Raw genomic sequence first — 25089 nt, 5'->3', positions numbered from 1 at the left:
TTCTCTGTCTGTCGCGTTCGTTCCAAGCTGGTGGGAGCAACGAGAGGAGCGCGATTCCAAGTACGGGACGGACGCGACCGACCGTTCGCCGGCTCGGGCTGAATCTCACTGACTCGCAGTCGTCGCCTCAACGTGTTGCGCCCGGCCGAGCGAGGAAGAGGGGGAGAGGGCGAGCGGAGAGGGGGTCGGGGCCCTTCCTACCGGGTGCCCAGGGCTTCGACCATTATCTCTCCTCTTAGGGCACCGGCCTACCCTCCCTCTGCGCGACGAGCAGGAGGAGGAGGAGGAGCGTCTTTATTATATTTATGAGGCGTTATCGATACCCGATCGAACCGATATTGATTCCGCCGCGGTCTCCTTCCCTCGCTCGTCTTTGTCTCCGTTTCGACTTCGTGTGGACGGAATACTCAGTCCCTAAATTGCTCGCTCCATTCCTTCGAGGCATGCGGGCATTTTCGTTTACACGGATTCCTCTTCTTCTCGATTCGCGTCGCGCATAGGGGTGTGACCTTCTCTCTATACTCGGGCGGTTAGCGGCCGGCGTAAGTGAGACGTTTTCGATTCCATGGCGGCGGAAGTTGTGGAACATTGCGTGTAATTTATTCTTTGTCCGCTCACCCGTCCACCACTTTTTCTTCCCCTCTCTTTTCTTTTCTCCGAGCGCACGCTTCGAATCACGTCGAATCGGGGATAAAAAAAAAAAAAAAAAAAAACGAGTTTCTCGTATGAATTAGACGTCCCTTTGAATTATCGCTCTACCCGACTCTCGCTGCCGGGGTCATTGTCTTTATAATTCTTCCTTCCAGTTCTCGTTTCGTTTGATTTACGTAAAATTCTTTCTTTTTTTTTTTACGAAATTTTCCCTCGGTCAACGCTCGGAATCGTCCAACTTTTCTTATTTGTAGCACGCATCGTATCCCGCCATGTCCCGCTATTATTCCTCTCTGTCTCTCTCTCTCTCTTTCGATCCGTCGAAAGCCGTCGTTTGCGTTGGAAAAGTACGAAAACGAGAGAATAATAAGAGAAAGGGGAATTATTACTCGCATCGAATATATATTCGTTGTAAAAATGATTGGCAATCATTTTCATTAACGCGGATCGTAACTCGAAGATTCTTAACGCGATAAGATATTACTTCATCATCGGGAGAGAGAGAGAGAGAGAGAGAGAGAGACCACGTTCGTGATCGTCCGCACAATACCACACACTCGTCTCCAAGCTCTAACGACTTCAACGCCCATAAATAACCACCGCTGCTTTTCGTATTATTCGATATCGACCATCCACTGACATCGCCTCCCCCGATCTCCATTTACGAGATCGCGAAGAAAGCGAGAATGATTCGTTCGTTGATGGATGGGAGGAATGGAGGGGGCAGAGTGGAGAGGAAAGAATTCATAAAATTAGACGGATAATTCGGTTCGATGAGACGAATCGTACTACTTTTGTTTTCTTTTTTACAAAAAGAAATTCCAATCGTATTTCTCTGCTATCTACTAGTTGCGAGTAGGAAAGGCAACTTCTCTGTTCGAGCGTGCGTGTATGGGTGGATCGCGTAACAACTGATCGGAGCAGGAAGCCGCATCCGGAATTTCATCCGTATTCGATTCGAGCGGGCCGATAACGCCGATACCACCTTGTGTCGTTTCGGCTCGATATCGATCGCGAATCGAAATATTTTTTTTACGCAGCCTAAAAGCCTGAAAGAAAGCGTGATGCATTTTTCAGAATCAATTCAACGCTTAGTTATTGTTTCTTTCACTGTTCCTTCTTTTTCTCGCCATACGTCACCGGAGGATCATCGTGTAGGAATTCAAGTAGGCGGAGAGTTATAGAAAGTAAGTAAGCGCGATGAGGTAAGGCGCGAAATGTGATTCGATTGGCCGTGGCGAATGATCAGTTGTTTCCACGACGACGTAACGTTCAATCGAAACGAGAACACGAGAGAAAGAAACGTTGGAGGAATTATTTTGCATCGTTGCGTATATTCCTCGCAACGATATCGATGATCGGTGTAAAAACGAGAGGCATGACGAATACCGCCACGAATACCGTTACTCCGTTCAACAATCGCATTCTCCGATGCAACCTCTCCTATTCACTACACGCTCTCCAATCTCTACATCTGTAGAAAAATTTGTGCCGAGCATTTTTCTCCTCTTCCATCCGATCCATCCTTTTTTTGATACGATTCGCTGCAACAAAGATGGATTCAAAATTTTCAAGGTCTTTCCGTATTCCGGATTAAACGTAGGAGAGAAAAAAAAAAAAAAGAGGAGAATTTTCATCGGGGAACGCGAATGGAATAACCTCCTCCTCCTCTCCCCCCCCCTAATCCTCGTGAAAGCGCGCGCCGGTTGTGTGGAAGATAAGGGGGAGGGGGGTGGGGGAGAGGCTTGATGAACTTGCCTCGTGAATCACCTCGCCTATAAAAATCGGCGCCGATGCGTGAGAGAGATAATGGGAGGGCGGGGGGGAGGGAGGGGCGGTAACAACAGGTTTGCTTATGTATACGCGCGTGCACACACACACACACACACACACTGCAACCAAGCGGAGGGGGGGGAGGGGAGGCAGGAAACGAAGGAGCGCGCATCCTCCACGCTCTCGGCTCTCCACAAGTTCCTTCCGCGCGAGGGTGGCTCCATTACCATCAATTAACCCCTGCCGCTTAGCTCGACGAAATCCGAGCGATATGTGAACGAAATGCAAATATAATAGAATAAATCTATTATCTTTTAATAAATGACAGTTAATAACAGTTTCGAGACTATATTTCGTTATTGACGAAGAATAGTTCGATGGAAATTACGAGCGGAAGACCGAGCGTGCCTTCGTTCCGAGAAATGTAATGATGTATCACGTTTAAAAATAAATGGTATATTACAAGCAAAAAATTTAATTACAAGAAAATGCTTGCTTGCTCACCTTGAATCGATGTCTGGCAGGAATATACTCACTCCAGGAAATTAATAGTCCTGGCATGATACGATATTTCCATTGAAACATTATGATGCAGACTGTAAAAAAGCTACTTCGCGATGTTCGTCAAAATCTTCATTCTAACGAAGAAGTTAAAAGCGCGGTTCGTTTCATTCCATCGAAATTTTGTTCGATATCTTCCCTCCATTCGCTTTCCGTATCCTTGTTGAGTCGGAGCCTAGGAATCGAACGCGAGAAACCGCGAATGCGCTTTATATACGCGAACCAACGAATTCCTAACGAATTCCCTCTTATCTCTTAGACTCGAATAACGTTTCGAAGCGATGCACGAATCGATGGTTAATTAATACGCGAATCCCGCACGAGGGGATTCCTTTCGTCGATTTCGCATTCAATTAGGTTTGTCTGGACGCACCTCCCGCGATAGCGCAGGCCGGGAGGAACCCTACGAATCGATTACGTGGCAGAACGATTGAGAAATCCACCCATTGTTCGCCGATGCGATGCGCGTTCCTTCTTCCTTCTTTCCAGGTGATCTCGCAGATGTTCTCGTCGCGAATATCCTGGCGTTACGTAATCCAGCGTTAGCTGAAACAGAGAAATGACAGACGTTTAATTAAACGGTGGGTGTATTTAAGGAAGGGAGAGAGATAATAGGTATTGCGTAATACGCGGCTCGATTCGACGCCACTTTCTCTCCTCTGCGTTCCTTCCATCGATGCGTGTGCCTTTCGCAATAACTTCTTCGCAATAACCGGGATAACGGGCAGTATTCGAAATCTTGTCCTGCCATTTTTACGCGATATCGATATCGTGGTGTGCGTATACGCGTAACTAGTCCACTAAAACTAGTCGCCAGATGTAAACGGGAAGATAAGAGAACAGGAGAAGGTAGAATAGTGAGAATATTCGAACGGCGTATATAATCGGGGCGAGACTAAGCCCGGTATGCGGCGGAGATCACCGATAGATTCTAATCTAATCGACGGGGGGAAGAAAGAGAGTCGTTCGTTATCCGTCCTCGTTGCGCAACATTTTATATCGATCGTAAATTTTCTGGGATTAATACGTAAAAGCAATTTGGGATCGTTTATCGGGGTACGACAAAAAGTCGGACTCGGATCGTGGAGATTTGAATTTTGATCGCTTCGGGCGGTGATCGGTCGAGATCGAGAGAAATTCACATTCGGCCGTGCGTTTGGAAAACGAAACGTCGATTAATTTACAATCCTTCTCTCTCTCTCTCGATCGATCGATCGACTAATCCGAGGAACAACGAAGCTCGCGTCAATTCGATCGAGGAACGAGGAGGGGAGGAAAACGAGAAAGTCGAAAACCAGTTGGTTAAACGTGGGACGTTAATAAAATACGGTCCTAAGCCGTTTCTGCTACACTTCTGGTACCAGCGTTCGCCGATCGTAGATATCTTTATTGCCGTTTCGCTCGACCGAGTTTTTTCGCCGAAAAATGTTTTCTTCCAACACAATCCAACAGCTCGTTTTATGAAAATAACTCTTTCATACTCGAGTATGTTCGAGCGATAATTAATTTCGATAGAGCGCCCGAGTGTAATTAACGCGATTGTCAATTTCATCCCGTAATTAGAATGTCTCGAATGTATTTGCTCGTATTTCCTTCCTGCCTACCTACGTATCCAATAATTTATGAACGGTAACGTACAATTCCCATTACACGCGAGTGTAAGCATCTCGCGCGAGAACCCACTCTTATTCTTCCCTCCCCTACGATATCCTTATATCATACTCGAAACATCCTAAATCGTTTCTATTAATATCTCATCCTCGCGTTACACGCTTGCACGCAGGCGTATATATCTCCTTCCAACCGAGTGGATCGTACACCTTCCTTCCTTCCTACACCCGCGACCGTGTTTATCGCGTTTTCGTTATCCACCCAATCCTATTAGCTTCATCTCTCGATCCACTCGCCGTGGAGAGGTAGCTTTCAACCGCTTACAAGTCGCTTCCGCCGCGGCGTGTAGCACCGAATAGCGATCGCGCGTGGGCGTGGAGGATCGAGGGGAGGAGGAGCGGCTCTCGATCGCTCGATAAGTCCTCGATCCGAGCGGTCGCGTGCTTGAACTTCGCCTTCACCGCTCGGTGTGAACAGGTGCGATTCCGATATAAATAAACTGTATCGCGCTCGTAAATAAATTATATAACATTTCGGTTGGATAAGAAATAATTCGAGGGACGAAAATGAAGGAAATATCCCCGGGACTTCCTCTTCCTCTTCCTTCGAAACACACGCGTTTACAACGATAGCTCCCGGCTAGATCTCGCTTAGCGGCCGCTTAATCTCGCGTAAATTCCAGAGGCATTCGTTCCCTCCGGAATCGTTGCTAACGATCGACCAACTCTCTCTCTCTCTCTCTCTCTCTCAGAAGAGGAAGAAGAAAGAAGAATCTAAGAATTATCGTCGCGGCGGTAATTATAAGCGAATATAAGCGTCCGATATCCGATTCGAATGCAATTCAAAAGCGCACGTGCCAATTACGCCATCTCGAACAACGTTAATAAAACATCAGGTTATTTATATTATACCGGTATCGAACCGTAAGCCACGTTCGAAGATCGTAAGGGATCGAAAGCTCGGGGCGCGCGAACTTCGTGTCGAACCAACGAAATCATCGGAGAATTCCACTCGGGTGGAGTCGGGTGCAACAACGCTCTCACGGTATCCTCGGGTCGCCCCACCCTCGATGATTAATCGGCCACGCAACGGTAATTATAACGTGCGTACGAATGATTGCGAACGCCGCGTAACTATACGTTTGCCCGTCGCTCGCGCGATAAGTCATCGCGGCGCAATCCCTCCTCCTGCCTCGTACGACGCTTTTCCTTCGGGGTGGACGCGTGGCCCCATCGCTCGCTCGCCTCATCCTCCGAGGTTATTGGAGGTTTAATTTAATTGGCCACGATACAATGGATCCGATAGGAGGGAGATAAGGAGGGAAATATTGGCTCGATAACAATCGTGGACCACCAACGCGAAAATCTCCCTTTTGTTTTTCATCGCTCGCTTCTTCGCTGCTAGAGCCTAGCCTAGGCCCGCGACCAGTCACGGTCCGACGAGCGGGTTAAGCGTTCCTTCCCTCTTCTTTCAATTCACTCCTTCTAGCGATACATTTTCTTTTCGAGAGCGCGTTAAAAAGATCGCGTTTTTTTCTTCACGTGGCGTTAAAGAGCGATCGAAAATTTCATTCGTTTCCAAGGATTCGAACTACTCCTTCGTTGGACTCTGTTAATCCTGTCTCGCTGTCGCGTCGATCTCGTTATTTCGCGGAACACGTTACGAGATATACACAGGGGGAGGGGCATAATTTCGCATTATTTTATATCGACGATGTATTACTCTCAACCGCATCTACCTTAATAATACCTTATCTCGGATATTTCGTCGCTCCCTTGCACGGATTACAGCGGATGTCGGGCAACGCATACCGGTGAAAGAATTCGTAGGAGCGATAAACGGCTCGTTTCTCGGGTGTTAATCGCAACGATTAACCCAGCCAGGGTGTATCTGAATCGCGGCGTAGGGATTCATACGGTTGGATACGGTCTCGTGACGGCGAAACATATATCTCGCCTTCTTTCCACGAAAGCGAAAGAAGGAAAGGCGATTCGTTGGCTGGATCGTTCGTTCCAGATCTAGAAAAGCTAGATCGGGGGGAGGCATACCTCGGCGACACGGTGGCGTAGCTACGCTTCTTTAACCAGAGAGAGAGAGAGAGAGAGAGAGAGAAGCGGCGGTTATTTATGCGCGGTGGATCGAACGTGGAGAGAGAGAGAGAGAGAGAGAACGTTCGTTTCGCGTTTGCCTTAATGTTTCGCTCGCAGGGAGCATGCGCAACGCGCGTTTCACCCATTCGCGGACCCACCGGCTATCTTTCATCGTGCGCTTTTGTATTCTCCCGTTTCCGAGCTGACAATGCTTTCCTTGGAAAATATATGGTAAACAGGCCTCCTCTGCTTTGAATCCAATAGACGGAACGCGGCCAACCGGCTACCATTTTACCGCCGATCCCTCACATTTCGCCATTTCTTTCTCCCTTTCTCTTCTTTCATTCTTTTACTCTTATCTCTTAGCGTGGTAAATAACTCGAGTTGCCAATGGAGTTGTTGTATACGTTTAAAACTTATTTTTAATAAATATTTATCATTCGGACTCGTAAAAAGTTTGCCAACAAACTCGCAAGTCGTTTATCGAAATACGATATCGTGCGAGAAATCGTACGATAGGAGAAACGGAGACGGAATAATGTGGAATTTCACGAGGGATACACGGGAGTGGGCCAGATCTGGGCGAACGCGCGTTGTTGGGACGGAAGGAGGAAGAGGGACGGAGAGGAGAAGGTGGTCGGGCGAGCATGAAAGTCACGCGACCGCGATACACCGCGGCGGCCCTTCTTTTTGCCGATTCGACGGCACGAGCACTCGCCACGAGGAGTCTCGAGGACACGAGGGAAAGGGCACGAAGGAAGGTGGCTAGGCAGGGAAAGTAGGGGAGCGTAGAGGGAGGCGGAATAAGAGCTGAAACACGGGATTTACACGTGTATTTGCTAGTAGCGCGCTAACCTGCATGCACGACCGAGCCGAGCTGTTTATGGTAATCCTCGATCAGGGTGGCCTCCTCCTCCTCCTCCTCCGAGAGCTTTTTCTTTCTTCCGCCGGATTTCGTAAACGTAATCATTCTACGAACACCGCCAAGAATCATCCAGCGTCCACGTTCCAAAGGTTATTCGTCAGTTTTGACGGCTACCGAACTCGGCGCAACCACCGATGGATAATCCAGAGGGGGGCGCCCGACCGGTTTCACCCGCGAAAAATCTCGATTCCTAGCATAATTATTATTACCCGGTCGAGATGAGATGGGAATGGAAAGAAAGAGCAAAAGAAAGAGGGGGGGGGAAGAGAAGCGGCATCATCGCGTAACGAGCTCGACGTGTTGGCGGTCCAATTCAGTTATTCCGTTCGGTTGGAAAGAAAGAGAGAAGCCGTCTCGAGGGACAAAGCGACCGACGAACCGAGGGAATCCTCTCTTATTTTTCCCTTCCGATTTAAGGATCGATCGGGAATATTAAAGGGCGGATCGTTGAAATTAATCGCGTACGTTCACGTATCCTCGAAGGAATGCGCGTGGATTTGTTCGTGATGGACGATATCCGGTAACCAAGACTCGTTATCGAAGCTGCAACAGAGCTCGTAAACGTTTCTGCCGATTTTACTCCGATCCTTTTTTTCTTTCTGTTCCATACAAAGTTATTATCGAGACGTTTATAATCTCGTGATCGACGTTTCGAGAACGTTGGGTGTCGTCGAATTTAAATAATTTCCAATTTGCATTAAAAAAAAAATGGGACGGACGCAAGCAGAGAATCGATCGATTTAAATCGATCGGGTTTAGGATTCGCGTCAGTTTCAAGCAGAGCCTCTTCTTCTAGAGCAGGCCTACTGAACTCGTTTCCAACGAATGCATCGTCCCGTAATCGCCGTGATTTAACTATTAGCTGGGACACCGAAACGAAGATATTCTCGATTGCGAGTCCACTCGAAAATCGCTTCTCGATTCGCGTATACGACAATTACCTCGACGAGGAGAAGGATCGCGTTACAGTCGACTCGTTGCGACTAATTGAGCCATTTCCACATCGATTCATGCCGTTGTATACCTGTAATCTATGGTAATACCATTTGTCTCTCGTGGAAAATCGACGCAGCCGTGTGTTTAATTCGTATTTACGAGATCCCCCCTTATCTCCCCCTCTCCCCCCTCCGTAAATCGCACGCCTCGATCGATCGATCCAGTTCTCTCGATCCAGTTGGGGCTCGCGCCCACGTTTTTTCACGAGTTTCGACGATTGGATAAAACGCTGCTGGATCACGCGTTTCGGTTATATTTGTAATTTCAATCGACGAATATCGTTGTTGGGAACACGAAAGAAAGTGTTCCCAAACGAGGGGATCGTCGTTGCTGCTCCTCCATCCTCAGGGAGGACGAGCCGAGATGGTAAGGGCAAAGAGTAATTCCACGGTATCGGGTGTACAGCGTAAAAACAGTCGTTACACGGTACTAATAATAATAATAACAACGCCAGAACCCGAGAAGAAACGTAGCCATTCCTCCACTATTTTTCAATGCTCCCACTTGATGGTATAAATTCTACCCGACCTAGCAAATTTTCTCTAATATTTTAATCCCAGTATTTCGTTTCAAACGTATCTAAATATACCTCACGACACCTCTATTTCTTTTATGTTAAAAAAGAAAAACGAAGAAATTTTTGATCATCGCCTGTCTCCCAAAGACTCGTTCTCTCTCTCGTCATTAACGTCGATATCTCGGTCTTAAGGATTCCCTCCCTCGAAAAGGATCGCAGCACCTGTGCGAACGGTTGACATTTATTATCGTGCGAGCACAATGTAGCATCATCGGATGCTCGAAGGAAGGTTTTCGCAACGAGAACGCTCGAATCCTTCTCCTCCGACACGCGTACTTTATAGGTGTAATTACGAGTCTTAAAACTTTTACTCGGCTCGGTATCGTGACAGCGAAATTGCACGAGGACGATGATGCGATAAGGGTGTTGGGCCCCATAAATCGGCAGGGAGATAAGGGGCGAATCCGTTCGGATGCTTTTTCCCCGCCGCTCTCACCTGCCTCCCTTCTCTCTCTCTCTCTCTTTCTCTCCTCGATCGAGATTATGCTAACGTTTCGATGATTTACACCCGGCCCCGAGGATTCGACGAACCTTCTTCTCCCGCTTCGTTCGTTGGACGAATTCGAGGAGTTTGGCCGCACAGGTGTTTACCTGGACGAGTTATGCGGCGCAGGTGGAAAGTTATCCCTTCGAAACGTAATGACTCTATCCGAGAGCCTTTCTCTTTCGGGAGAACCGGCGGTGGTGGCAACGGTCCGTGACTGCACCAACCACGACGGTTTCACCGCGACTGGACGGAGGATATTTTAAGGAGAGAGGAGGGCGTCGTGCTCCACGCTTTCTCGATACCGGCGTTTGACACGACCAATGTATAGATAATACCGATTTGTTAGCGGTAACCGTGAACACGAGGTTTTTATCTAAAGGATACGAAGGTGAAATGTGTTTTACGAGTCGACCTTTTTGCATCGCCTAGCTGGGATTGAAAATAGAAAACTGATTGAGAAAGCGTTCGATAATATGATATAATGTTACAAAAATCGTCGAAACTTTGGTCAGAAATGTTTTGCAACGCAAATTGGTCCAATTGCCACGTTACAAAGAAGAGAAACGTTATTCGACGAATGTTATCGTAAATAGAGTTTGATAGGATATTAGAAACGCAAAATTGGAAATAGGCAGAGGCTATCTAATTGTATCCGTTCGTGGATACTCGTTTCGTGTCGGAGCAATTAGCGACGATGATGGGTTAATTGGCCTCGTTTTCGTCGCGTGACGAGGCTTAGGGGAGGGAGGAGATTCCTTTAAACTGCCGAGACATCTTTCGAACACGCATCTTTCCGATATAAACGAATAATCGAATCGAGTACGATGAAAACGTAAAAAAAATAAAAAGGTGCGCTAGACGAATTTTTCTCGAATGTTCATTAAATCGAACGGTTTACGATACAAATATTCGTCGTGTATCCGTGCAATAATAGCACGACGAACGGATGGATAAACGGAGGAATTCCAAGAAGGTGGAACGCGTTGGTTTCGGCGGCGTCGAAGAATAAAGAAGGCGCGTTGCTTGAAGCTGCTCTCTCGCCCACGATCGCCGATCTTATCTTCGCCCGTATCTCGACCCATTCGCGCCTCCGCTAGCTGCTTTTAATCGAGGGGTACTGTGCGATCCACCGCCGCCATCTTTTCATTTATCCGCCATTTCTCGATCCGATCTGCTCGAAACGGATAGTAAATAGCATCGTGATTACGATATCTTCCTGAAAAGGGGGGCAGCGATAATAAGGAGGATAAAAAAAGAAGAAAGACAAAAACAGAAAGGAAAAGATAGAGCGGTGGAATAATGTCTCTATTCTCGTTTTCGAGCCCCGTTCTACCCGATAATTACACGTCGACCGAAGCGCATTGGACGCCCTTCAATTAGGAATCACCTGCTGCTTCCGTGCCAACCGACGAAAAAACGATTCTAAATTTCTCTTCGTATCTAGAGCGTCGAGAACAATTTACGTTGTAAAGTTGTAGTAGTTCGTCCTTCCGTCTTTTTTTCTTCCTTTTTTCTTCTTGCAAATAATCGAAAGTAATTCGAGCGGAGGATATTTCTTCGCCTTCATCGCAGCAGGTAATTTCGTCGCGGGCCGATTTTCCGGAATGCATCGTGCCGTTAATTATCGTCCTTGCCCGGCCCACCGTAACCACATCCTCGTCGACGTTCCTTTCGTCGTCCCCTCGCCTCCAAGGATATTTTTTTCGCACGACATCTACGCTCGTCGCGTGTCGCCCAACGTGTCTCGAAAACGATGCTCGAGAATCGTCCAAGTTGCGTGTACGGCCGCAACCACGTCTCAATTACGAGGCCAATAAAAAACGATATTGCTCCTTTGAAGGAGAAGGAATGAATTGCAGCGCGATACGAGAGCTGTAAAAGGTATTTTCCACGACTCGTCTAATCTGGATTAAGCGAATGGACGAATTCGTTCGCGATCGCGATTCTCCGACATGTTCTAGTTGACTTTTACTTTTTCTTTTTCTCTTTCTTTTTCTTTTTTTTTTCTAATATTACTAGTATAAAAGAAAAGAGAAAAATTGACTATAAGAAATGAGGAAATGAAACGAACCCGTTCCCGCAGGTGGTTTACGAGATGAACGGGTTCGTGGAGGGTGCCACGTTCGAGAGTATCGTGCAATACGTGTTGAAGAACATGAAGATTACCCAAGCGCGCGCCGGCTACCTGGTAATGGAGGTTCTCAAAGCGGGAGTCGCTCTAGGAAGGATCAAGAAGACCCCACGCGGCACTTACGTCCTGACCAACGATAAATCCGGCTCCACGCCTAACATCAGGGAACCGCGATTCAGCGATGACAGCGAGTACGACGTTTCGTCCCAAGAAAGCTTGTAACTCTTTCGCGTTTCAAACGCTACGTCTCTTTTGTACTCTTTGTTTATCAAATATATATCTCGATTATGGCCCCCAACAATTCTCGTGATTATCCATCTGCTCGATCCAACAATCCTCCTTCGCATCACCTCTTTTTAAATCGGTCACCTTTCCCTTCGATAAAACAAGCGGCGAACCCTTTCTCTCTTCTTTTCTTTTCTTTTCTTTCTCGACACGATTTTCAACTATTACGAACGAGACTCGATCGTCGTCCTTCGCCCTTTTCTCTCGATTTCGCCTCGTCCTACTGAAACAGCTACCGAAACTTGGTTCTTTTACTCGGCGGTAAACCACCCAGCCTCGAGGATCGCGAGGGGAATGATTTTCCAGCGAACGAGCGCGGATTCGTCGAACCTAACCGCATCACCTTGGCACTCGAGAAAGGGTTAAGTAGAGCGTGGATCGAGCTCGTCGTTACCTTAGACGCGGTGTCCTAGACGAGGCTACTCGGGTGACGGTGGGTCATCCTATCCGCGATTATCCGCGTGGTATCGTCGCCGGGCCCGGGCCTGGACGAAGGAAGAAACTTACACCGACGAGGCCGTATTTCTTGGCTCGATACTCTGCAACAATGCGGGGGAACGAATGCGAGGCTAGTTCGACGCGACATCGCGCTCGACGATCTCGCTCTTCTCCACGCGCGTGAAAAGAACCTTTTAAAACGCGTCTCTCCCGGAGTTTATACCGCTACCAGCCAGTTTCCTCCCGCGATGTAGCCTGAACCGTGCCACTATCGCGCCCGGACCGACCTTTCCTCGCTCTCCTCCTCTTCTCCCTTCTCTTCCTTCCACTAATACATCTCTCCGTTCCTCTCTTTTCTCGAGGTGGTTGCAGGTGTCGTGCATTGTCCGCCGTCGCGGCCTCTAAATCTCGTTCCTGACGTGGCTACGGCGTAGCTCTCCCTCTCTCTCTCTCTCTCTCTCTCTCTCTCTCTCTCTTCTCCAAGATACACACGGCTGTCGGCAAGTTACACGGACACACTCGTTCTCCCTTATTGCGAAACGGGCCGTCCGATAACCATCTTTTCGAGAATTTCGGCCCCCTTTCATAAGTTTCATCGCCGCGGTTTACTACGACCGTGCTTGCTTTCGGGACACGACCGCACCTCCGACACGGATTTCGCGCCGATGATGGATCCTCGCCTCTCCCGAGTCGTTTTTTTCGGCCCAACTTTGCCCGTGGTCCATCTCTCGATGGAACGTCGCTCGAGAAAAATGTTAAGATCGAATCGGGCGATCGGTGAGATACGGAGAGAGAGCGTTTCACTCGGCGAGACGAGGATTCCTCGGGACCAATTACAATATCGCGAGTGGGGATTTAATCCCTGCCGTTACAAGGAACGGTCGCCTCGAAACGAGCGAACGCGAAAACTATTCCAAGGTTAACACGCGTTGCGCCTGCGCGCGTATTTATGCGCCCGACCGTCCAAACCGAACGCGTGCTTAACAAGCTCGCGGTTAGCGATGGGCAGCGACGCCTCGCGTCCGTTCCAATTCCGTTCCAATTCCGTTTCGTTCCTCCCAACGTCGCGATCCCTCGACGTTGCGCGATCGTTGCGTGTTCGCGTTCAGTGTTCTCCGAGTCCTCGATCCGAGTCTCGATACGTGGCCAATTTCCGGACGATCCGACGGAAGATTGGAAGATCGACGGGAGAAAGGGACTCGCGAGCGGTGTCTCAGCCATCGCTGGTCGAAAGCGGGCCAGGTACCGGCACCGACTATTGCGCGGTGGAAAATGTCGGGCCGCGATCCTATACGATGTCCGGAAGACTTATGCGTCTGCGCGGCAACGGTTACGAGGCGGACGGAACAGGAAGAGAGAAGAGAGGGGGGACAACACGGAGAGAGGTGTATCGGGCGGCGTACAAATTTATGCCGGTGCCACGCTAATGTCCGCATACGTTTTCTCTTTCGGTCCACGCGGGACTCGACCTGTCGTCGAAACGAATCTCCCGGCCAGAGAGCGAACCCCGCTTTCGATCCAGAGAGAAGACGAGAGAGAGAGAGAGAGAGAGAGAGAGAGAGAGAGAGAGAGAAAGTTTCTTTCCAATTTTTATACACGCTAGAGTGTAATAATATCCTAATATACACGGAACGTTTTCTTCGATTACGCGTTCCATTATCCGCGCACAACGTTTCGTAGCCGTGTTTACATGCAACGTTTAATTGCAATGTTTAATCGCAATGTGTAAATACAACGTATTTAGATGTAATAAATACTTTCTTGTGTTTGGCCGGTTAAACGCAATCAAGTAAACAAAAACGCGTAGTTTTAACTATCGAAGAGAAATATAAAGTGATTAAAGATCTTGAATGATGGTGAAAGTGTAAACGAAATTAGCGAGAATCTACGCAGCTGCTTACGATAAAAAATTTACTTGCGACTTGGCGGTTATAAAGATACGGGACTCTTAGAGAAACACGTCAATTTTGTTCGTCTCTACTCGAATAAACAAAGTTTAACTCGTTTATTCCGAAATATCTTTCCAAAAATTCGTGCGCGATCTCGCGTTACGCGATTCAACGCGTATACTCTCCGTACATTTACACGGACTCGGTGCGTAAAATATTCCGGCCGTGTAAAAAGACGCGCGCTGGTCGAGCGGAAGGCTGGGATTCGCAACACGCATAATTTGCACCCCGTTGCGCCATATACGTAAGTAGGTTGCCAAGTTGGGACGCGCAACGAAGACGTAGGTAAATAAAGCGCTCTCGAGAGTGCCCTTTTCCTCCTCGGAGGAGGAATTTCCTCTCCAACATCTTTTTTCCACTCTCCTCGAGGCGAATCTCTCTCCCTCTGATACGGATTCGTTTCATTCAAAATCGATCTCCCGAGATTCGGCATCTTACGTTGCGCGATCGGTATTTTGCAAACTCGAACATCGATAATTGATCTTAACGCGCTGAAATCGATAGTCGACGAGTAATAAACGAGCACATAATTATAATCTCGGCCTTTTTTAATTATTCGATTTACGGTCCAAAAAAAAAAAGCGAACTAAAAATTATAATTTTTATTCAAAATAATCGATTCGGCATTCGGCTCGATTATTTCGTCGAAAGCGCGAACAGAATTATTTCCACGATCGAAGGAAAAAGACTTATCCGGGATTTATCCGAAACCGAGGAGGTGGAAACGGATTCCGCCGGCCAATTCCTTCGCAATTACCGTCTTGCAATCGGTAAAACTCTAAGCACTCTGACGAGCCGCGTGTACCTCTCGCCGGTGTAATTTCACCTTCGATTCCCTGCCTGCCGGCTAGCTGCCCCCGCGAGCCCTCCGCCGCCTCCTTTTCCCTCGCGCCGTTGTAATTTTGCGAAAGAGGAAGTGGAGGGGGGAGGGGGGAGACGAAGCGCGAGCAGCTCGGTAATCAGCACGTACCTCATCTTCCGCGATAACGCGAAATTCCACGCGTGCGCGTTCCTTCCTTCTCCCCTCCCCTCTTTCCTTCCTTCGCAGGCCAATCTACGAGCGAGGGGGAGACTTAGAAATTCCACCCGTCGCGACGAGTCGGATGCCGTTCGAACATTCGGATATTTCCTTCTCGAGCGTGGTCGGTTAACAAGTTGCCGTGTCGTGCGCAGCCTACGCAACGCACTTGACGGATATTAAACGGAATTGGTTAACAACGATACGATACGCGTTATACAGCAGTCGATGTACACAGCATTAAACCCCCCTCTATTTCTCTCCTTAATCGCGAATCGATCGCGACGCATCGAAAAATTATACACCTCCGATGCAAAGTTGCACACATTTCCGAGAACACTCTTCACCTGCTCTACCTCTTTCGGTTTCCCGGAACTTCTCCATTCCCCGGAATCGCTCGAACGTAATTTAGGGCGACCGTGTACGTACGCGTGCGTGGTGGTTACAACGATTCAACGACAGCCGATTATCGCGCAAGAAACGATCGCGACCGTATGAGACAGAGAATAACGGAGGAAAAGAAACGATTCGCGGGAAATTTTCGAGAGACGCGACGGTAAATTACCGGCGCGCGGTGAAGGAATCCGGGCGAGGCGGTATCGGTGGGTCGCATCTCCATGACAAATACTGGCAGGACCCCGCAGATCCTATCTAAGGTTTATCCCCCCGCAGATAAATGGGCCCGCGTGTAACGCCGCTCCACGTGTACGTACTCCGATATTTCCCCGCAAGAAACGCGTCCGATGAAACGGAAAGCTGGGGCCCTCCTTTCTTGTCTCATGCATGCCATGTTTTCTTTCTTCTGTCCTCGTAGTCGCTTTCCAGCGAATAAGTGCCCCTCCTTTCTTTCCACGATCACAACCGAATTCGAATCACTTCCCGTTGTTTCGTTTTTAAGAAGAGTCGGGGGGATACGGCGTTCGAGAAGCATCGTTCGCTTTTCGCGTTCCTAGCTTAGGAGATCGGCCGTCGAAGCGAAGAATTACGTAATAAAATCTTGAGTTTGGAAGAAAAAGGGGAGGGCGGGGAAGAACTTATTTGCACGCTTAATAAAACGCGAGATAAAAAATGGTATTACCCCTTTATCGCTATACACGGTTGTAAATAAAACCTATTTCATCGTAGGAAACCTAATCATCCCCCGTTACGAGGCGAGCAAGCGTTAACTCCTCTTTCTCCTCGGTGTTTCGAAAACTGGACGACCTCTCTCTCTCTCTCTCTCTCTCTCTCTCTCTCTCTCTTTCCCCGTATTCGCGCGAATAAACGCGTAATGACCGGGTTTCGGCGTTACAGAGGAGGGAGGGGGGCGCACAATGTTGCCTCGTCGACGATACCGATCGCGTGCAACCGTGTTCCACCACCACCACCGCTTCGAACAACGGAGCATACGCGTTTTTAAGCGCACGCAACCGGCCACCCCGTGAAATTGCCCTTTCCAGAACTCGACCACGATGAAACGGTAATACGGGACGGATAAACCTTTTTTTCCACGAAACCGGCCGAGATACACGTTCATCCCGTATAATTTTGACGACGAGCGAGTTTATTTCCCTTTTTTCGATCCTCTTGGAATCGTCGCGATCGCGTATCTTTTCTTCGTTGCGCGTTAGCACGCGTCGTCGTTTCACGTGGTAATCCGGTCTCGGATTGTGGCCACGCCATCTTTTCCCCGTAGTACTTCAGCAATTCAAACGACGGCACGCACCGACACAGTCGAGATACGATCGAAACGGTACCACCGCCTCTCCCTTTCGACGTCCGCCAATCCGTTACCAGGAAGCCTAATTAAATCCGCCCCTTGCCGGGTTGCCTCCCTTATCTCGCCCCGTTTTCGCGCCAAATATATATATATGTATAACGCGGGATTGACTCGTTCCTTTCGATCGCTCCTCTTATTTTTATTATACACGGAGGGAGGGATCGTGTATATAAAGAATTTTGCAACGGATAAAAACGCGCGTGTTTTGCAAAGAGCGGGCAGTACCCGTTTCACGCTGCACGGGTAAAAACAGTGGAGGCCGATGAGCGCGTTACGGCGCGTAATCCCCGAGAAAGAGAGGAGGCGGAGAGAAGGATCTTAATCGTCGGAACGGAGAAGACGGGCCGGTCGAAGCGCGTACAAGTTGGACGCATTTAGGCGGCTAAGCGTCCACCGAAACGGATTTAAAGGAATGGCGCGAGCGTGGAAAGCGGATAAAGCGATGATTCATGGAACGATCTCGAGACGGAGACGTCACCTTAATAACATCCTCCGTAAAATCTCGGATCTAACGCTGTGCTCGCTTAATTACGCCGTCCACCACGCGATCGTTTTTTTTTTTTTCTTTAAATTAAGAATTCAGATGTCGCTTTATTTTTTTTTTTTTTTTTTCTCTTATCAGATTCAATCTTCGAGTTCGGTTCTCTAACCGATTCGAGAGAAATAACCCGCGCATTATAAAGCGGTATCCATTCGCACGTCGGCCCAATGTTCTCTTCATTCGCACCGTCTCACTAATTTACTCACGCGACGAGAACGCCGGCTTTTACCCGCCGCGCTACTGTGTTTGCCTTTCGTTACGGCACTTTTTTACCTTTCTTCTTCGTTAATAGCTTCCATGAAACGTTTCAACGCTTTCTTCTTCTTCTTCTTCTTCTTCTTATTTCCCCTTCCCTTTTCTTTTCTCCCTTCCTTCAATGATTTTCATTCAACGCGCACGAAAGGATTGAATTAATTAAAATCGATGATATTTCTACATTCGTTTCGAAAATAATTCGCGAAGGAAAAAAGTAGAGAAATTATTGGGAATAGAGGGAGCAGCGTTCATTGTTTTTCGTTTTCCCGAAATCCAGTCGCGCTCGCTCTTCGCGAACAATGGCGGTTCGTCCGTGGCAACTGCCAGTATCGGATTCGTTGATCGCGCCTTCGTGGATCGAATACACGGCCAAACCCTTCTCCTCTCCCCTTCGAAACAAAAAAAAAAAAAAAAAAGGAAAAGAAAAGAGATTCTAAAACGAGCGCGCGCGAGATTCGACGCGCCTTCCCTCCTTTTGTCGTATACAGAGTGTTGATACATCGCACGAGTGGAAAAATCGTTATATATATACGGTGTCCTGTATGTACTTACCCGTACTTTTACTTCTCTTTTTCTTATCAAATAAAATAAAAGTTTGGGGCGGCTGCACGTGAGTTTCGTGTCGATCGAAGAATAGAGAGAGAGAGGAATAAAAGGAGATGAAAAAGAAAAAGAAAAGAAACAGAAAGGGAGAGTTTCACGATCGAAAGAAAGGAAGGAAGAGGGAGGGAGGGAGGGAGGAGAAACGACTGCGGCGGCTGAGACAAAGCGCGAGAACCTGTACTCAAAACAAACATCGTTCCTTCTCTCTCTCTCTCTCTCTCTCCCCCTCCGTTCACCTCCCCCTCGTTCATCGGAGCAACGGTTCCTCGGATTCGGAACATTCATCCCCGAGTTGCGCGAACCGCGCAACAGGAGGGGGTGTGAGACGGCGAGGGGAGAAGAGAGATCACAATGCGGCGAGATCGAGCCGCCTCGCTTTTTTTCGCCCTTTATTCGCACGGCGGCCGTGAAAAGGAAGTGTCGCGGGGGAAAGAGCAAACATTGGGCCGAGATAAAAAAGGAAAAACAAAAAAGGGGTCGACGACGCCAACACCTTCCCCCGTTGTTCCCCCAAGGCGTTGAAACGGGAACGAGTGTCCCCCTCCCTGCCCTTCCAACGCTTTGTCCAAATCCGATCCCTCGGATTTTAATCTTAACTCGACGCAGCGTCGAATAATTATCGCGATTTTGTCGCGTTTAACCCCTTTCGAGTCGAGTCGATCGATCGATCACCGCCTCGGATGATTAATATCGTAATCGGTATAATTAGTAACACTTAACCTCGGAAAGAATTCTGTCGAGGCTGTGATGCGCACCGATCGACAGGGAAGAGGAGAAGGTTTCGCCAGGCGTACGGTGGCGAGAGAGATGGAGGAGAAACGTCGGGTCCTAGATACGATCAGATGGGTTCGGGAATCATTAGGGACGACGCATTCCTCGACAGAGGGCGACACAGTCGGATGATCCCTCGTCGGGGATCATTTATTAACTCTCCCTCCCCTTATCGGATCTCGATTTGGACGACCACGTAATTACTTTTATTACTATTAGTTGTCCTCCCTCTCCTTCCTTCGTCACTCCTCTCTCTCTTATATACACGTATAGATCCTCCTGTTAGGTCTTAATTAAACGAAGATTGTACGAGAACAAACGTTACTCATATTTCAATTTGCATTCACCAAGTGTTCGCGAGGACACGCGTAACCGTGACGGATAATAAGGGTAGGAATGGTCGAGCAATTTGGACGAGGTGATCGATGATTCGACGAGGGTCGAACGCGAGTTTCGGTTGCGTGGGCGGATTGTACAAATTGTAACGCGATAGACGAACAAATAATAGGAGAAGAGCAAGATCGGCTGGTTTCTCGCTCTCCCCGTCTCTCCCCGCGTATAATCAATCATCAATCACACCGGCATCAATCTTTGTTACGGTATAATTTCATCGGCCCGTTCCTCGACACGCACGCACGCGTACACGAGTCGTTATTGACCGTTGGTAATCAATCCCCGTGAACCTACGCCGCGAGGCGATCGTACGTACGGTTACGAAGAAAGCGGATGGAAATTTTCCATCGCTCGAGTCGCGTTCCATTCTTGCGTAACGTTCTTCGAATCGAGAAAGAATGGAAATGGAATCGTTCGAACGCTTTTCGTCTCTTCTTCGAGCTCTCGTAGTAGCCTCGCCCGCCCAATTAACGCGCAGTTGATCATCCTGACGGATGAATTCCGCTTCCGGAGCTGTGAGCGCGCCACCATCGATCCTGAATTCTTCTGCCGAGCATTGTATTTTAATTAGCCCCTCCTCGAATTATTCCGATAACGAGGCGCGCCCCGCTAATTACGCGAACGAATCGAATTCCCCAGCGATTGCACAGCTCGTTCCGTCACGCGGAATATCCTCTCCGATCGAGAAATAACCTGTACTTCGTAAATAAAATTCTCGAATCTTCTCGAGTCGAGTGAACGAACGGGTCGAAAATCCAACCACTTTTCACCACGTTTCGGGTGAAAACGGAAACGGATCTGTCCACGCGAAAAAGAGAGGAGGAGCGGATCCCACGGGGAGGAGAGGAGAGGACGACCGAGCGTTCAAACGAGCGTTCCGACGGACATGTTCGAGCAAATTGTACAAGACAAGCGCCTGCGTGCTTCGGCAATGAACCCCCGTACGTATGTAGACGCGCGTATATAGACGAATACGAGAGTGGCAGATGCGGCGAGGCCACGCTGCACGCCTCTTCCTTTCTCTCATCCGACAGGTTCAACCCTCGCCCGCTCTTTTTATTTAAACTTCGGTTGCTTTCGGTTCGAACGCTCGGAACGGGTTTCGGAATGGTTGGTCGTTTCGTCGAACCCGTAGCTAGGGAAAAATTTTCAACTCTAATATCCGAGACTACGCTACTCGACGCTCTTCGATTCGAATTTGGCGCGCTTCCGTTCACGGCCGGATCCCCCCCCCCCCCTTTCTTCTCCAAGGCGTGCGGTCATCAACGACTCGTCGCGCGTTATTTATAGGCCATTAATTAGAGGTTGGATAGAGAAGCGAGCGCCGTAAAATTATACAACATCTGTGCCTTCCCCTCCCTCCCCCCCCTCTTTATTTACCATCCAGCTCCACCCCCGGCTTGGCCACCACGAAATTACGACGACGAATTTTTAGGGGTGGAGGAAGAGATATCGTAGGGAGGAAAAATTATGCTCTCGAAGGTAAGTAAGGCGGTGTTGTTATCTCGATCTGATCGGCGCGCGTTTCTTTCTCGCGGCGGTGTCGAGAATACGCGCGGTGGACAGCGGCCAGTGATTTATTAAACGGGTCGGGAGGGGTGGGGCGGGATGCAAATTTCCAAGCACGCGAACCCGGTGTTCCGAGGAGAGGCGAGGAACAACGCCTCCCCCATTGTCTTACGTCTATTCATCTCGGCCGGTGCGTCGCGTTCCCGCTACGCGACCAACGCGCCACGCCTCTCCCCGTTTAACCCCAGCGAACGCTGCGAGGTGGACAGGTGCGCGCACCATCGCTCGCGCCTCGTTAATCATCGCCGTCGCGCTACCCTCTATCGCGCCAATCGTTAATCGAATTGAAAACCCGGCGGGGTGGGAGGAGGGGGGGGAGGGAAGGAAATTCTAAAATCTATACCTCTGAACGCCCACCCACCGAGACCCATTCTCTTGCGAATGAATCCGAATCGACGTTCAAGATCGTCGCTCGATCCGGCGAGATTGGGACAAATTGGTCGAAACGATAAAAAGTAAAAAGCTCTTACGATTCTATATTAAATTTTGGCAAATCGAACGTTTAAGATCGCGACTCCATCCGCCGAGATTGAGACAAATTGGTCGAACCGATAAAAAGTAAAAAAGGCTCTTACGATTCTAACGCTAAATTTTGACAGATCGAACGTTTAAGATCGCGACTTGGATGAAATTGGGAAAAATTTAATAATTTACCTCGAAAAGTAAGAAAAAGACTAACCTCGGCAAAGATTCAAATTTCATCTCTTACGATTCTAACGCTAAATTTTGACAGATCGAACGTTTAAGATCGCGACTTGGATGAAATTGGGAAAAATTTAATAATTTTACGTGGAAAAGTAACTAAGAAAAAGACTAACCTCGCGCGAACAGGCAGAGGTTCAAATTATTAATCTGGGAGCCCCGTATTAAATACATTATATGCCGTTGACAAGCGTGTCGTCGGCCTTATCAAAATCACCGCGAGTTCGATCTCGCCGCGAGCAGTGAAGAGTTAGCAGGGCTGACGGTGGTAATGGAGGCCCGAAGCGGAGGTGTCTCGTGTTTTCGAAGGAATCCGTGAAACGACTCCTCTCGAGGAAGAGCCGGGGATGGAATGGAGCGAGCGTGGAAGAAGGAACGATTTGGTCGTCGGCGAGAGATCGCCGATCTCGTAGATGTTGCACGGCGTCGTTGATGTCGCGTACAAAAGGAGAAGCTGCTGGAACGAAAGAAGAAGAAGAAGAAGAAGAAGAAACGGAGGACAACGGCGAGGACGATCGAAAGGAAAAGGGAGAGGGGAGAAGGATTGTTTCCTGGTGGCTCGAACCTCTCTTTCGTCTCCTCCTCTCTTTCGCTCCCTCGTCGTTTTATTTTCACGAGCAGGCAAGCAAAGCCGGTTTGCATACGAGGCGAGCCAACACACAGAGAGAAAGAGAGAGAGAGAGGAGGGAAGAGATAGGTTAAGAGCTATCTCTAGAGGAGAGCCGGTCGTTCCACGGTTGCTCGAAAACCCTACATCCACCGCGTTAGTCGAAACGGAGGCCAACGTCGCTCCGTCCTTTTGTCTACAACGTCGCTTCTTTTCGAGTCACGATTACGACGATACTCCCTATGCATTCCGTATTTGTACCTCGATTCGAGACGATACACCATTATGTATCGCTATATAATACCCCACCAGCCTTTCTTCTCCGTTCCCTCTTTCCTTCCTCCAAACCTAAGAATTTCCAACGCCCCTTGCGTCGCGGCAAGATTTCCCGCCAACTTCTTTCTCGCGCGTATATTATACCCACCAGCCAAGATCTGTAACCCCAGATACGAATCTGGCAAGATATCGCAACCGAGTGTACCGAGTTGGAGAGTTGGCAGTCGGTCGGGATAACGAGTCTTCTTCTTCTTCTTCTTCTTCTCCTCCTCCGTTTCGTCCACCTCTTCTCGCCCTTCCACTCCCCTCGTTTCACCGAGGTGTCTCTCGCCGTCACTCTTCCTGCTTTTCTTCCTCTTCGTTAAGTCTTTCCCATCCCAGCTCCTCTTTCCTCCCCCTCGATCCTCTATTATCGATACCATCGGCCAACCACTCGTATTAACCACCGATGTTTCCCAGTAATCCCAACGTGTATATATATATATATACGCGGTACACGGTGAGAATTTGCTCTCGAATACATTCTCTACGATATATAAAACACGATCCTCGAGTGAGAAAGGAAAAAAAAAAGAAGAAATTTCGAAAATGGGATATAACGAAGCGAAAAAAAGAAAAAGAAGAAAAAAGGAGCGGAGGAGCGTGGTAACAGATATCGGAAGAGGGAGAGGCGAGTGTGGCGGCGGGGTTCGCGAAAAGGGCGAAAGAAAGGAGGAATGGAGGGAGAGGAAGGGAAGAATGCCGACGGTTCGCGGGAATAAAAACGGTAGCGTGAACGTGCGTGCCCACGTTCGCCAGCCTCTGAAATCGTACGATACACACTCCATGCTATCGTTGGAGGAAAAAACGATGGAACAGGTAAAAAGGCAGGCTACAGATATTGCCAAGTAATAAAGCTAGAAATTTTATAATTTAAAAAAGAAAGAAAGAAAGGAACGAAAGAAACTTGGCACTTGGTAGAATATATCGACGGATTCTAGTTCGCGTGATAAAAAGATTCCTTTCTGGAAATTTGAAAAATTCGACGATTTATCGCGCGGACGAAAACGACTGGAGAGAGAGAGAGAGCCGTCGTGTCTCCATAAATTTCGTCACCGGAATTCCATTCTTCGGGCGAAATTAAGTTTGCGAAACGGATATATACGAATCGACGCCACTTTTTCAACCGATCGATCTTATCGTTCGCCTACTATTTGCATAATTGTTCGTTCCACTTTTGTCGCTTGTACCTCTCTCTCTCTCTCTCTCTCATTCATTTTTCGTTTCCGATTACGATCTCGACACGAGATATTTTCACTCGAAACACGGGGATTCGGCGAACGTAATTATACTACTGCGTCTCGTCACTTTCGAAAACGACGATTCGAATGCGACCATCTCCCCGGTTTTCCACGAAACGTTTCGCATTCGTTCACGGAAGAGCGTGAGAACAAGCGTTGATCGCGTTGCTGCTGCCTTTCGACCATCCGAATGTAAATTTCAAACGAAAGAACGATACGTCATCTTGAAAAATCTTTCTCTTCGTACATCCAACATCTTGCAGGATCGATAAATTTTTGGAATAAGACGACTCGACGACGAGTGTTGGCATGCTTGTATCTCGCGTGTTTAGCTGTTGATTGGAGCGAAACTTGATAACCCGGAAGAATTGATGGAGGAAACGAGGATGTATATACACCGCGTATATATTTATAAACGTGGTGTGCGCCACGTGAGCAAGATCTACGTTACCCAATCTTGGATGTCTTGGAACCACGTTCGATCTTGATCCTTAAGGGGGGGGAGAAAAATGAAGTATCACACTTGGAGTCGTTAAAAGGTAAACCCTTTAGTAGGGGTTTACTTTTCGCATTGGGGTTGGAATGCGATTTTCGACGGAGGCGCAAAAAGATGGATCGACATCCGATTCGAGCGAAAGGACTCGTAGCGAACCGCGGCGAGAGAAACCGATATTCCAGGATTCCTCGCAATCAACCTTGCTACTCGGATGGATCGAGCAATCCTTCCCTGCCTTTCACCCTCTCTCCCTCTCTCACCGTCCATCTTTCCACCAACAATCGATCGAACACAATGGTCGACACCGATACCGATGACGCGCGCTATCCTCCCGATTTTGTAATT

The 25089-nt window shown here is 48.4% G+C and overlaps 3 protein-coding genes across 6 annotated transcripts in view; 1 reads left to right on the top strand and 2 right to left on the bottom strand.

The window, feature by feature from the left end:
* Window positions 1-3068, bottom strand: part of LOC100868453 (uncharacterized) — a 56057-nt gene extending 52989 nt beyond the window's left edge. The window contains exon 1 of the mRNA XM_086909887.1: window positions 2929-3068. Within this exon, the coding sequence (XP_086766013.1) occupies window positions 2929-3009 (81 nt within the window). The 5' untranslated portion in view covers window positions 3010-3068. The remainder of the gene's footprint in view (window positions 1-2928) is intronic.
* Window positions 1-25089, top strand: part of LOC100868571 (L-lactate dehydrogenase A-like 6A) — a 78185-nt gene that overhangs the window by 27236 nt on the left and 25860 nt on the right. The window lies entirely within an intron of this gene.
* Window positions 2865-25089, bottom strand: part of LOC147657324 (uncharacterized) — a 231195-nt gene continuing 208970 nt past the window's right edge. The window contains exon 3 of one of the 2 annotated variants that reach the window (XM_086909901.1): window positions 2865-3531. In XM_086909901.1, coding sequence (XP_086766027.1) covers window positions 3389-3531 — 143 coding nt within the window. In that variant the 3' untranslated portion in view covers window positions 2865-3388. The remainder of the gene's footprint in view (window positions 3532-25089) is intronic. The other variant, XM_086909904.1, reaches the window with a different exon arrangement.

Source organism: Apis florea, unplaced genomic scaffold (assembly GCF_048593485.1).
Source record: "Apis florea isolate Af1SG1 unplaced genomic scaffold, ASM4859348v1 contig_3170_pilon, whole genome shotgun sequence".
NCBI classification, from domain to species: Eukaryota; Metazoa; Arthropoda; class Insecta; order Hymenoptera; family Apidae; genus Apis; species Apis florea.
This window is presented reverse-complemented; position numbering and strand designations above follow the sequence as displayed.